Source organism: Dipodomys merriami, unplaced genomic scaffold, assembly GCF_024711535.1.
Source record: "Dipodomys merriami isolate MVZ:Mamm:240054 unplaced genomic scaffold, mDipMer1.0.p SCAF_3, whole genome shotgun sequence".
Classification (NCBI taxonomy): Eukaryota; Metazoa; Chordata; class Mammalia; order Rodentia; family Heteromyidae; genus Dipodomys; species Dipodomys merriami.
In genome coordinates this window covers 38,871,368-38,885,600 of record NW_027204492.1, presented here as the reverse complement: position 1 = coordinate 38,885,600, position 14,233 = coordinate 38,871,368, and the positions used below count along the sequence as shown (strand labels likewise).

The 14,233-nt window shown below is 38.1% G+C and overlaps 2 protein-coding genes across 5 annotated transcripts in view; both read right to left on the bottom strand.

The window, feature by feature from the left end:
• Rbm41 (RNA binding motif protein 41) overlaps positions 1-5,726 on the bottom strand; it is a 53,687-nt gene extending 47,961 nt beyond the window's left edge. For all 4 annotated transcript variants that reach the window (XM_070039967.1, XM_070039969.1, XM_070039968.1 and 1 more), the window contains exons 1-4: positions 5,669-5,726; positions 2,250-2,366; positions 659-851; positions 101-305 (exon numbers count right to left, since the gene is read on the bottom strand). In XM_070039967.1, the coding sequence (XP_069896068.1) occupies positions 101-305; positions 659-851; positions 2,250-2,366; positions 5,669-5,676 (523 nt within the window). In that variant the 5' untranslated portion in view covers positions 5,677-5,726. The remainder of the gene's footprint in view (positions 1-100; positions 306-658; positions 852-2,249; positions 2,367-5,668) is intronic.
• Positions 5,727-10,544: 4,818 nt separating this feature from the next.
• The window catches only part of Nup62cl (nucleoporin 62 C-terminal like), a 60,458-nt gene continuing 56,769 nt past the window's right edge, over positions 10,545-14,233 (bottom strand). The window contains exon 8 of the mRNA XM_070039330.1: positions 10,545-12,135. The gene's annotated coding sequence lies outside the window, so the exon portion shown is untranslated. The remainder of the gene's footprint in view (positions 12,136-14,233) is intronic.

The following is a 14,233-nucleotide window of genomic DNA, read 5'->3' as shown; positions in this document are numbered from 1 at the left end:
CTTTCTCCCAGTCCCTTCACTAATTCTCTATACCTAATGCCTTAATATTAAATCTTTCTCTCAATAAAAGAAGATAGCAAAATCAGTGAGGATCACATACCTTGGTAATAAAGAGCCTTAAGGAAGGAGTGTCGATCAGCTCCCTGAAATAAAGACTTTTCTATTTCCATTTCTCGTCGGGTCAGTTGTTTGCTTTTCGAAAACCTTTGTGGCAGGCAAAGGATGCGTTGACGCTCTGAGATCCTTTCTTCAATATCTTGGAGGCGATTCTGTATTGCTTCTGGAGTTGCCCTTAGCCTTTTCTTCTGAAACCAGAGAAAGGAGATGGTACATATCTTAGAAGACATTGCCTTAAAGTGATGCTTTGTTGCCTCTAGTAAGAAAGATTGCCAAGGCTCAGAAACTGAAAGCATTTACAGTGAACATATAGGGGTTGGAAGCATGGCTCAGTTGATAGCGAATGAAGGAAAGCATCAGGTACTGAGTTTTAGGCCCATCTTGGACCTTAAAAAAAAAGTGAATAAACAGCTACTCTTTCATAAATGTCTAGAAGACTCAGTACAAAGCTCAGTTTCGTGAGAATTAAAAACAAAAATATTTGCAATGTCAAAGAGATAATGTTCTTTATTCTCTAGGAAAAAAAAAATACCCCACTCACCTTTTCACCTGAAACATGGCTCTTCCAGATCAAGATTTCTGTTTCACTAAGCCCTAGTTCCCTGAGAGAAGCAGTTTCCTGGTCCTTTTCATGCAGTGTCTGGAACTGGGACAAAGTCATAGTCCCAGCTGCTTCCTTGCCAAAGGGCTTGTACATGGTGCCAGGAGCAAAGCTCTCTTTCTTGGAGACACATCTGCAAAACAAGCAAGGGGGAAATAACATATGGTCATCAGGATTCATAGCAATGGGGGTTTAGTATTATAGCACGCACAGTGACACTCATTCATTTCTTTCTCATATTCTATTTCTAAGTTGATGTACCACTGCAACAAAATAGAATTCTATCAATAGTTCCCTCATCTGGGACTAATAACTAACATAAATATTCCTGGTGCAGGTGGCTCATGCCTATTATCCTAGCTACTCAAGAAGCTGAGATCTGAGGATCACAGTTCAAAACCAGCCTGGGAAGAAAAAGCCATGAGACTCTTATCTCCAATTAATCACCAGAAAAAGTGGAAATGGTGCTGTGGCTCAAGGTGGGAGAATGCTAGCCTTGAGCAAAAAACCTCAGGGACAATGCCTAGGCCCTGAGTTCAAGCCCTATGACCAACAAAAATAATAATAATAAAAATTAACAAATATATACTGAGTACTTACTATGTATCACTTTGCCATATTTTGAGGGTTTAATAGTTAAAGAAGAGATTAAAATATCTCTTGCTTTTGTGAAAGAACATTGGAAAGTATAAGAGAGGCAAATAAACAAGATATGACAATACTGAGTTATGAATGCTATACTGTAGAAAATTGAAGGTATATAAGAAAGGTCCTTGGAAGCAGATGCCAGTGGCTCATGCTTGTAATCCTAGCTACTCAGGAGGCTGAGATCTGAGGATCATGGTTCAGAGCCAGCCAGGGAAGGAAAACTGAGACTCTTCAATTAATCACCAGAAAACTGGAAGTGGTGCTGTGACTCAAGTGGTAGAGCACTAGCCTTGAGCTGAAGAGCTCAGGGACAGCGCTCAGGCCCAGAGTTCAAGCCTCATGACCGAAGGAAAAAAAAAGAAAGAAAGGTCCTTGGCCTAGGTGATGGGATATAAGAAACTTCCTCGAGGAAGACACATAGAAGCAAAACCTTAGTTAACATGTAAAAACCTTCCAAAGAAAGTGGCAGAGTGTTCTATCCAGGCTTTAAGAGGGTCTGTCAGTTGAGTGTGGTGGCTCAAGCCTATAATCCTAACTACTTGGGAGGCAGAAATCAGAAGATCACAGTTTGAGTCTAACCTAGGCATAAAAGTTCTTGAGGCTCCACCTCAACCAATGGCTGGGTACAGTGGCACACATTTGCTATCCCAACCAACAAGGGAAGCAGTGACAAGCAAGGGCTTGTCATAACAGAGACAAAGGGAAGCACAAGTATGAGGACTACAGTCCAGGCTGGCCATGGCATAAAGTGAAAACAGCCAATGTTAAAACGGGCTGGCTAAATGGCTCAAGAGGTACAACATCTCCCTAGCAGCATGAGGCTCTAATTTCAAACCCCAGTACCACTATCACTCTCCCCAAAATAGAGTGGTCTGTCACTTACTCCTCAATGGAGACAGAGGTGTCAAGCTGATGTTGAAGGAGGCTTTTCAGCTGCCTCTCTCCTTCCGTTTCCAGCTCTTCCAGGACTTGTTCATCACTCTTCATACAGCTGTTTATCCTGGAGTAGATACAAGAATAGATATGGAAAGTAAAAGTGTCTCAAAATAATATTCCTTACATATATTACTTAACATTAATGACCCCATTCATTCCAAAACCCTTCGTTAATAACTCACTGGTCTTTATTATTCATTCAACAGGCCTAATACCCAAAATGTACAAGGAACTTAAGAAATTACCCCTCCACCCAAAAAAATGCCTGATAAAACAATCACTAAATGGGCAAAAGACCTAAAGAGAGACTTCTTAGAAGTAAGGATGACAAACACATGAGGAAATGTCCTACATACCTAGCCATAAAGAAAATCCAAACCAAAACAACTTTGAAATTCCATCTCACTCCAGTTAGATTGGCCAACATTAAGAATTTGAACAACAAATGCTGGTGGGGATGTGAGGAAACAGGAACCCTATTGCACTGATGGCAGGAATATAAACTAGTACTAGCTGGGTAGTGGTTTGGAAGGTCCTCAAAAATATAAACATAGAACTTTCCTATGATCCAGCCATACCACTCTTGGGCATGTACCCAGAACATTATTAAGTCAGGATATGGTAAATACACTTGCACATCCATATTCATTGCTACACTACTCACAAAAGCCATGTTATAGAAATGGGTCAGATGTCCTACAATCGATAAGTAAATTAAAAATGTGGTACATATTTTTTCATTCTACAAATACTTATACAGAAGGCATTATGCTAGATAGTGATGGAAATCAAAGCTACTCAAAACAAGAGTCTCTTATCTTTACGAAGTTTGTAATCTATTTAGGGAGGAGAGATATACATGGTACTATTCTATGTAAGTGCCTAGGGGAGGAGAGACAGAATATGAATGAATTATATATATATATATATATATATATATATATATATATATATATATATATATATATATTCTTTTTTTGGTGCTGGTCCTGGGGCTTGAACTCAGGGACTGGGCTCTATTCCTGAGCTTCATTTGCTCAAGGCTAGCATTTTATCACCTGAGCTACAACTCTACTTCTGGGGTTTTTTTTTTTTTTTGACAGTTAACTGGAGATAAGAGTTTAATGGACTTTCCTGCCCTGACTGGCTTTGAAATGTAATCCTCAGATGTCAGCCTCCTGAGTAGCTAGGATTTCAGGCAGTGACCCACTTGTGCCTGGCAACATTCAATGTTTCGGGTGAATAAACCATAACTAAATTCATTAACACACACAAATCTCAAAAAGAAATGCCATATTGGGAGCTGGGAGCTCATTGTAATTCTAGCTACTCAGGAGACTGACATCTGAGGATAGTGGTTCAAAGCCAACCTGGGCAAGGAAAAGTCTATGAGACTCATCTCCACTAACCTACCTAAAAAGCCAGAAGTGGAGCTGTGGCTCAAGTGGTAAAGTGCTAGTATTGAGCAAAAGAATCAGGGATAGAGCCAGGCCCTGAGTTTAAGTCAAAGGACCAGCATACCCGTACTTGCGCGCGCGACACACACACACACACACACACACACACACACACACACACACACACACACACACACACACACACACACACACACACACACACACACACACACACACACACACACACACACACACACACACGAAATGTCATATCCAGGCGCCCGTGGCTCACACCTGTAATCCTAGCTACTCAGGAGGCTGAGAGCTGAGGATCACAGTTCAAAGCCAGCCTGGGCAGGAAAGTCTGGGAGACTCTTATCTCCAATAAACCACTAGAAAACTGGAAGTGGTGCTGTAGCTCAAGAGGTAGAGTCTCGCCTTGAGCTGAAGAGCTGAGGGACAGCGCCCAAACCCAGGGTTCAAGCCCCACAACCGACAAAAAACATGTCATTATAACACTTAAATGTTTAGGTTAAGAATTATTAAGATATGTAAATGATTAAAACCAGTAAGACTGCTGATTGTATGTGATAGATTTTACAAATAACATTTCATCTACATAAAATATTGCCTAAATACTACGAAAAAAAGCAGGTAAAGAAAAAGTCATACAATCTTGCTCATTTGTATAAAATAGAAAATGGATAAAACTAGGAAAATTTTGTTCAGGAATTAAGTCATATTTGGAAAATCTATTTAAGAAAAAAACTATAACAAATGCAACCCTCCCATTCAGTATATGCTATGTGGGAAATGACCTATGTAACTTGTGGGCAGAGATGGTAGGGAGAAACTGAAGGAAAGTGAAGGACGAGATGACACTGTCCAAAAAGAGAAATGTATTCATTATATGATATGAAATGGTAATCCTCCTGTACCACACTTTACTAATAAAAATAAAATTATATTTAAAAAAACTAAGCAGGAGAATAAGACAAAAGCCCGGATAGTGGTTATCTCAGGTGGGAGGGGGAAGAAGCAATATGGGAGGAGACAGAGGCGTTAAGGTATGAATGATAATTTTATTTCTTAAGGTTGTGGCGTATTCAAACATTTATAATTATTCTTTTGGCTATATATACATTATGTGCTTTATTTTTCATATATAAGATAGATCATTGTTATGTCAAAGGTTATTTCCAGGCAGAGAAAATCAGAACCGCTTAAAAAAAAAAAAAAGAGGTCCCAGTAACTTGAGAGTGTAGGTGAAAATATTTTAAATTCACCGCACTATTCCAAACCGATAATTTTCTGGAATAGTGAAGACAAATCTAATATGATGAGGACCCTTTTAAAGGACCCATCATCGTGAGGCTCTAGTTCTCAACAATAAGCATCTAGGTGCAAACACTATGGAACCAGCAGGGGGAACTGCTGCCAGTAATGTCTTTCTTTTCCTGTGAAAATACTGGGAGCAACTTTTGTGCTTTCCTTTCCAATTTGTAATAAGCTTTGTTTCCTTCATTTGAAATTTGAAAGCGATACATGGTTTCGTGGTCCCACTAAGTCCTCTTTTAAGTTGCAAAGTACGCAAATAAATGCGCCGGCCCCGCACCCCACTTCAAGGATGAGACTCAGGTGGAGGGGGCCGGGAGGAACCTCTCTGGGTACGATCAGCGTTGGGCCTAGTTGTCTTTTTCCCGAAACGAAAAGAAGCCGTGCCTCGTGTCGGCTCCGTGGGCCTCCGCCGCCACGGCGTCCCTCAGGAACCCGCCTTGGTCACTGCCTGTCCACAACTTCACCCAACCAGGCCTAGCTCCCTCCCCCACCATTCTCCTTTGTCTTTCCGCTAAAACGAAACTACCCCCCCCAAGAATATGACAGATTCAAGACAGAAATAAAAGCCATTTTCAAGGTAAAAGGTTAAATAGAGCTCCCTGTGCTGCCTAAAAGGCAGACAGGCCCTTACCTCTTCATGTTTCCACAGGCCCCTAGCTATAGCTCGCATGACTAGGCCGCGGACCTCAAGTCCCAGAATTCTGCGCGGCAAACTCCAAGGGTACTGTGGTAACGCGTGGGATTCTGGGAATTGTAGTAGCAGAGAGCTGCATACAAGCAGGAAGCATTTTGATTTAAATAGTGAATTAAGATTTGGATTTGGCTCACGTGATAGAGCATTTTCTTCATAAACGTGAGCTTAAGAGTTCAAGCCAAAAGCTGGGCGCCCGTGGCTCACGCCTATAATCCTAGCTACTCAGGAAGCTGAGATCTGAGGATCAAGGTTCAAAGCCAGCCTGGGCAGGAAAATCTGTGAGACTCTTATCTCCAGTTAACTACCAGAAAACCGGAAGTGGCGCTGTGGCTCAAGTGGTTGAGCGCTGGCCTTGAACTGAAGAGCGCAGGGACAGTGCCCACAATCCCCACGACCGACCGACCAAAAAAAAAAAAAAAAAAAAAAAAAAAAGAGAGAGTTCAAGCCATAGTATCGGCCGGGAAGAAAAAAAAAGAAAAAGAAAATTTTCATTCATACAGACTCAAGACTCTAGGAGTCACCATCGTAATCTTTTTTTCCCCCCCAAATAAAAAAATCTCTTGTTTCTATTTCCTGGATCACCATTGTAATCTTGATTCCTTCAACCAGTATTAATTTTTTTTCAAAAATCTAACACTGCCTTTCTTTCGGCTTATCTGATCTATCTGCTATTTCCTGTCAAACTAATAGTGTGTTTCTGCCTTCTAGCCATGATTGCACTAATGGATATCTTCCACCTGTAACGTAGTTCTGAACTCTCCCAATTTAGTAAAAATGTGTATGTATTCCAGCCTTTGAATGTACAAGGCTCCGGTAGTTAGTCACACCTATAAACTTAGCTACTCAGGAGGCTCAGATCTGAAGGGTAGAGGTTAGAAGCTAGCCAAGACAGAAAAGTCCTTGAGGCTCCCTTCCTAATTAACCACAAAAAATTTGGCTGGGGGGGGGGGGTGTTGGAAGGGGCGGGGAGGATTGGTTGGGGGCGGGGGGGGGGAGGGAGGATGGGAAGGGGAAACAAAGGAGGAGGCTACAATGCTTGATAAGAAATGTACTCATTATCTTGCCCATGTAATTGTAACTCCTCTATACAGTATTTTCACAATAAAAAAAATAAAAAAAGAAAAGAAAAAGAAAAAAAAGAAAAAAAATTGTCTGTAGGTGTGGTTCAAGTGGTAGAGTATCAGCCTTGAGAAATAAATTACAAAGAGTACAAGAGGCATAAACTCCTCTCCCCCAAAAGGTAAGTTATAAGACTAGGAGGGTGGGTCATGCCTTTAAGGGCAAGTGAGTGGGAAGAATCAATACTGTAGTATACAACTTCTGTGTAATGTTAAAGCTGTTCTAAAAATTAAGTTTATTTTTTAAAAGTACGATAAAATTATATATTTTCATCTAGCAGATGGAGGATATAAAAATATAACGTATTTGTTTTCTTCAGATTGTGGGGATATAGGCACTCCCAATATATTAATAGTAAGAATATAAATTGGAAGCTCTACTGGGAGTTAATTTGAGGATCCAACTGAAATGTACATGCACATTCCTTTAAAGCAGCAATTCATCTACTAATAGGAACATCGATACAATAAATATTCATCTATACACGTTCTTATTCCTTGCAACACTCCTTATAGCAAAATGTTGGTTTTAACTTTAATATCCAAGAAATGACAGGCATTCAATGAAAAAGTAACAATTAAAAGGAGGCAAAGTCCTCAGTGTGTTAAGTTCAGAGTATACCTATTGCATTAGCAAGGTTCAAAACTATGTATAGCATGCTTCTGTGTAAAAAGGTGAAATGTGTTTACTTACATAGACACAAAATATCTCTGGGAAAACATGTGAGTAATGCTTTCAGACTGGGGGAACTTCAGAGCTGAGGGAAAAGGGAAGGAAAAAAACTCTGATGTGATATTTGTCCCCCTTCAATAGTTTGTTGCTGTTTTAAAACAAGGTCTCCCTATGTATCCCTATGTATTTTAGGCTAGCCTAAAATTCTTCCTGTGATCCTCTTGCCTCAGCTTCCCACTTGCTGGGATTACAGGTATGCATCACTGAACCGAGCTTCCCTCTGAATTATTAACCACATACATGACTCTCACCCCCTAGGGGATTCTTTTTTAATTAAAGAAAACCCTTCTTATAACACAAGGAAACAAAAAAAATGTGGGTTTGGGATTTGCACTACTTGGATTTAAATCTTAGTTCATAGTTATTGACATGAAAGTATAGTAGGGCTTTTGAGGTGACCCATGTGTACCGTTTTTGTAAGTTACTCGAGTATGTGAGATTCTAGAGGTATTTAGTTTGAGTTAGATTTCTCATATATAAAGTAGGGGTAGTATTTCAGAAGAATAGGTTGTTTATTTGAATAAATATTCCAAGGCTATCCAGTAGGTTTAGATTTATTTAAACTCCCTTGTATTGCCCATGTTCAAGTTAAGCAAAAGACCAAAAAGCAGCTATGGGGCAACAAGAAACAAAAAGTACTATTTTGTACTCCTTCTCCTCAGAACTTCTGGCAGATTGAAGATATGGTATTAGATCTAAAGTTTATCATATACATATAGAAGTTTATGATATGCACACAAAGAAATGAAGGCTGACAAATGTGCACTGCTGTGAATCTGACATAGAACAAGGACTGAAGGGAAGCACAAAATGTGAGAGTCTGCATCAGGAAATCCTGAGAGGTGGTGGAGTTTTGTTTCACTGCTCAAACTGTCCACTTAACCCATTAATCAATAATGACATGGAAAGGCACACCGAGGTTGCTAGAGTGCTTGTCCTCTGGGAAGATGGCACAGTGGAACTCACATCACATCACACTTGTATCCTATCCTTCTCATGAAGCATGTAGTCTATTGGTGCCTAAGTGAGACACATCACATTACTGATCCAGTAGGTGGAATAAGTGGAGAATGACTAGCTAAAAGATATACTCAGAGCTGTGGAATTATGACTGGAAAACAAGGTCATCAGTACTGGATGCACCTGAATGGAACTGTATGCCAGCCCAAATGGTAGGGAGGTAGGGGCATTCAGAAAATAGTACTAGAAGGAAAAATCAGGCTGTCATTAACTCTACCAAACTTTTTAACCCTGTTAACACTAGCTGTTTACCACAGCATCCCTCATCACACATCAAAAAGATATCAGTGTATGAAAAGCTTTCAGATATGTAGATAAAATCCATGGGCACAGGAAACTCACTGGGAAGTACTTCCACGAATTTACCCCAGAAGAATTTATGACAACTGAAAAGTATTTATTTGTTTTTCTCATAATTAAACAAGGTTAAGACACATACTCCTCAACATATTTATTTTCAGAATTTGTCCTTCTGAGGTGTTTTATTGGCAGCATACTTCTGATGAATATATTATAAAGCAATTCTATGTGAAAATGTAACAATGAACTACTCTACTGCATAACTAATGTAAACTAGTAATAAATAGAGTGAAACCTTGTTTAAACATGGACTTTGGATGATAATGATTCTCATCATATATTCATCAATTATAAAGCATGGATCATATTGGTGTGTTATATCAATGGTAGGAGATATATGTATGTGTATGGTTGGAAGTAAATGAGAATTCTCTTTTTGCACAATTTTGCTGTTAAACTATGACCAAATATGTAAGTAAATAAATAAAAATAAAGAGTAATTCCAACATATGGAAGATGTTAAGAAAAACAAAAATATCTCTTGAGTGTCCTCATCAACTAATAGATTAACAACTGTGCATATTTTAAATTCCCCTGAGATAGCATAAGTGCTGGTAAAAGCAAAATAAACACAGCATCTTTTTAAAGTATCAAAATAGATATGCAGTCAGGCGCCAGTGGCTCATGCCTGTAATCCTAACCACTCAAGAGGCTAAGATCTGGGGATCATGGTTTGCAACCAACCCAGTCAGGAAAGTCCATGATATGACACTCTTATCTCCAATTAACCACCAAAAAAAACTGAAAGTGGATCTGTGTATATGTGTGTGTGCACATACACAAAGCAAAATAGTTATATAAAAAGTATTAATATTGAAAAATTTAGACTTCTCAGCTGGGCACCAGGCTCACAGCTGTACACCTAATCAGAAGGCTGAGATCAAGGCTCTCTTTTCAATCCATATTTGGGCACTGTAGTAGCACAGGACAGTCATCCTAAGTAGGCACATGCCTGTCATCTTAAGCAATGTGGGAAACTGAGATTAGGAAGATAGTGGTTCCAGGCCAGCTTGGGGAGAAAAGTTGAGATTTCATCTCAACAGAGGGAAGTTGGACTTGTTGGTGCATACCTGTCATACCAGCTATGATGGGAAGCCAAAAATAGGTAGATTGTGTTACAGGCACATGGTTGAGCAGGAAGTCAGACCCAATAGCTCAAAAACAACAACAACAAAAAACAGGGTTGGGGGTGCCGGGGGAGTATAGTGCCTGCCTAGCAAGGGTGAAGCCCTGACTTCAAATCTCAGTGTGACTCCCAAACCCAATAAACTTGTTTTCAGCTAATATATTAGTTGGTTAAGAGGGATTTTAAATTTCTGGGCTTTACGAAAAGGTTGCCTTAACATTACTGGTAAAAAAAAAATGCGTAATTTCTAACCTTTCAAAATGAATATTTGTTCAACAAGGACATATATCTAAGTCTCCAAATTCAACACAGTACACTGAGCCTCTCCAGTAAATCCTAAAGCATTAGTAGACTGATATAGAAGCCACCTGACATTCTCCAGCACCTTCTATGTACTAGAAAAAAAAAAACACTTCACAGTAGAGACAGAGCAACAAGACACAGCAGGCAGGCCTTTAGCTTCTTCTTTATTTTACTTAGGAAATTTGTAGTAAGTTCTCTGGTAGTACTAAGAAGAACACTTATGTGCACCTCAAAACATTGGTAACATGAAAATGAATGTATTCTCACAAAACACTTGAGAAAATGAACCAATATGAACCAATTCTTTCATTTTGCTGACAAAATATAATGCCCCAAATGAAGTTATTTGTCCAATTAATTAGGCAGACACAAGATGTCAATCAGAATTTCTTCCAAAATACTATATTCTCTTACTGAATGTGGAACTTAACTTATATACTAGCTATGTGATCGGAGGTGAATATTTACAGACAATTGGGGAAATGTCTTCATACTCAACTGAAAATTTTGAGTATACTAATCTCAAAAGTTATGTTCACCAACAGAACTTTAGAAGATTTAATGGCCTGGATTATTTTCACCTTATTTTAGTTTTGAGGGATGACAAAACTTACCTAAATAAGTAGTTGCTCCTTTTACATAGTTAAAAGTCAGACCATATGAATTCTGGCATTTAGTCTATACATTAGACTAACCATCACCAATAATCATTTCAAAAATATTTTCTTCCTATTGTGTAAATTGTCATTACATTCACATGTGCTCAGAGCAAAAGAAATTCATCTCAGCCACTTAAAAACTTCCAAGTATTTTACTTTAAATTTAAAAATATTGTGCATTTGTGACTTAAGTCAAATACAAAATAAAAGTATGTTCCACGGCTTAAAAGAAGGGTTTTTCTTGAAAAACAAAAAATACACAAAAGCAGCAGTTACAAATCATACGCTAACAACAAAACACGAGGATATCAATATAATAAAAAAAATAACTAAATTACCTGAATCTCACGTTTTAAAAATAACCTAATTCAGGACTGAGGTATAGTCTAGTTGTTTAGTGTTGATAGTGTACATGTGCAGCCCTGGCTTTCATCCTTAGTACCATGAACAAAAAGCAAAACAGAAAATCATAATTCAAATCCCATAACCACCTTATTGCTTTCTTCTCAGAATTTCTACATTATTGTAAGTCATAATACACTTCTTTGAATTGTCCATACTGTTTTCTTACAGATACAAATCATGTCAAGCTGTGGAGAGCAAATGTCACTGACCACAGAGATTTATAGCATCTAACCATTAATACTGAACATAATTAGCACATTTTAAAAGATGGTTGGCATGCTATTTTTGGCAGACATGACTTCATAATTCACATAGGGTAGGGTGGAAGATACATTATATTGATAGTATGTGGGATGCAGGAGAGTATGGTATACACTATGCACAGAGAACCCACATTTAACTCAGTATTATGTTGACAAAAAACTTAAAATGGTTTTTTACATAATTCCAAAAGCAAAATTAATGAGCATAATTCTAAACAGCACAGTATTTGAATGAAAAACACATACAAACATATAGCTTATTGCAATAAAAGATTAGTAAGTGTAAACACTACTGTACTTAGCATCATCATAACCCATGGGCAATGAACAATCCAGATTGAACATGCTAGCTCAATCAAATGCAATCTTCATATCACGTTTTTGCTGTTAACTCTTCTACCTTCATATTCATCATGCCTATAAGGAGAGAAATGTACACAATCATTAATCTGAGGTCAAAATATTAAAGAAACATAATAATACATCCTTCCTTAACAATGATTAAAAACTTTACATATCAGCTAGGTGCTAGTGGCTCATGCTTGTAATCCAAGCTACTGAGGAGGCTGAGATCTGAGGATTGAGTTCAAAACCAGCTCAGGCAAGAAGTCCTTCCAATTAACCAGCAAAAACCCAGAAGTGGAGCTCAAGTATAAGAGTGCTAGCCTTGAGCAAAGAACCTCAGGGACAATGTCCAGGTCCTGAATTCAAGCCCCAGGACTACCACAAAAAAAAAAAAAAAACTTCACATATCAATTGTCTGAAGTTTTGAAGTTAACATTTTTTGGTTATTCTTGGTTTTCATTTTTTATTCTTTGTAGCCTAATATCACAATTTAATTGATGGTATAGATTTGAATGGTTCTTAGCTACTTATAAGGCCACTGGCCAGTTGCTGGTGGCTCATACCTATAATATTAGGTATGAAGGAGGCTGAGATCTGAAGGATGAAGATTTAAATCCAGCCCAGGCAGAAAAAGTCCATGAGACTCTGTCTCTAAAACTACCATCAAAAATCAGGCCTGGATGTGTGGCTCAATGAGTAGAGCATCAGTTGAGCATGAGCCCTGAGTTTAAATATTAGTACTGCCAAAACAAAATGCATAAAAACAAAGAAAAAGAGAGAAAAAGAGACAAACAAACAAGAAAAAATAAGTCATATATTGGCCATACACAGTTGCTCAAGCTTGTAATCCTAGTTTCTTGGGAGGTGGAGAGAAAGAGATTTAAGGCTAGCATGGGCATAACAGTTCACAAGACTCTATCTCAATTAATATCTAGGTGTGGTGATACATGCCTGTTATTCCTGCTACAAGGGAAGCACAAAGGCTAGGCACAGTGACATAAGCCTGTCATCTACAGTGGGAAGCACAAGTAGAAGGATCATAGCCCAGGTTGGCCCCAGAATAAAGTGAAACACTACTTTGAAAATAATCAAGGCATAAAAAGGGCTGGAGGTGTGGTTCTAGTGGTAGAGTACCTGCCCAGTAATCTCGGGGCCATGAGTTCAATCCCCAGTACCACCAAAAAAAAGTATATTTACATATTTATTCCTTTCTAATAGTTTACTTGACTTGCTGGTTCTTAAATTTGGTTAGGGGCAGTGTATTAGAAAATGCCATTATAATAACATAGTATGTTTCTCACATTAAAATAAGTTGTCGAAATAAGTATTATAATGTAGTCTCTCTACCAACATGCACAAGTAAATCTGGTTATTTGCTGTGTCCAGTAATGCTTACTAGTGGATAGCAATAACCAGTGCTTACAAAATAAGAAAAATTTTATAAAGCAAAAACTAAAAAATTTAAGCATTGGCTTTCTTTTTTTCCCCCAGCCAACTGGAGCAGCCCTAATGTTTATTCTGTTTTTAAAGTATGATATTTTATCTTAACTTATAAAAAATAAACATTCTGCAAGATTACACTTTAGGAACAAGTAATTTAAATAGTGGTTGTCTGCTAGGAAAACAGTATGTTGAGCCTGGCAAAATAAATCCTCCATTTGTTGTAATAACTAACTGCAGGGTGCAATTGTGAACCCCAGATAACAGTTTTAATGTGATGAAAACACAAATGAGCATTACAACAAACCATTAACTTGAGATCCAAAATGTCAACATAAGCACAATCTACTAATTTGCTGATTGATACATATTAAATGCAAAAGAGGACATTTATAACAATCTAAAAAATCAATACAATGTCAAGAAACACAAGTCAGCATTATTAAGAAAACCTTACTATAAACATTTTGTCATGTCCTCTAATTGAATTCTCAAGATGATTTCTGTAGTAACATATTTTAAAATGTTTTAAGATTCCAATTCCTTAAGAGCAAGTAACTGCACCAAGGCACTTAAGAGTCCTGGTCCCTAGACCAGGATTGGTTTCTGTCAGTGTAATAAATTATATACCCCCCTAGAAACAAAATGGTAATAGTAGTTAACACTTGCAGAAAGTAATATGCCATATACATCTTGGCATTATTAAAAATGATTATGCAGAATATGAAAC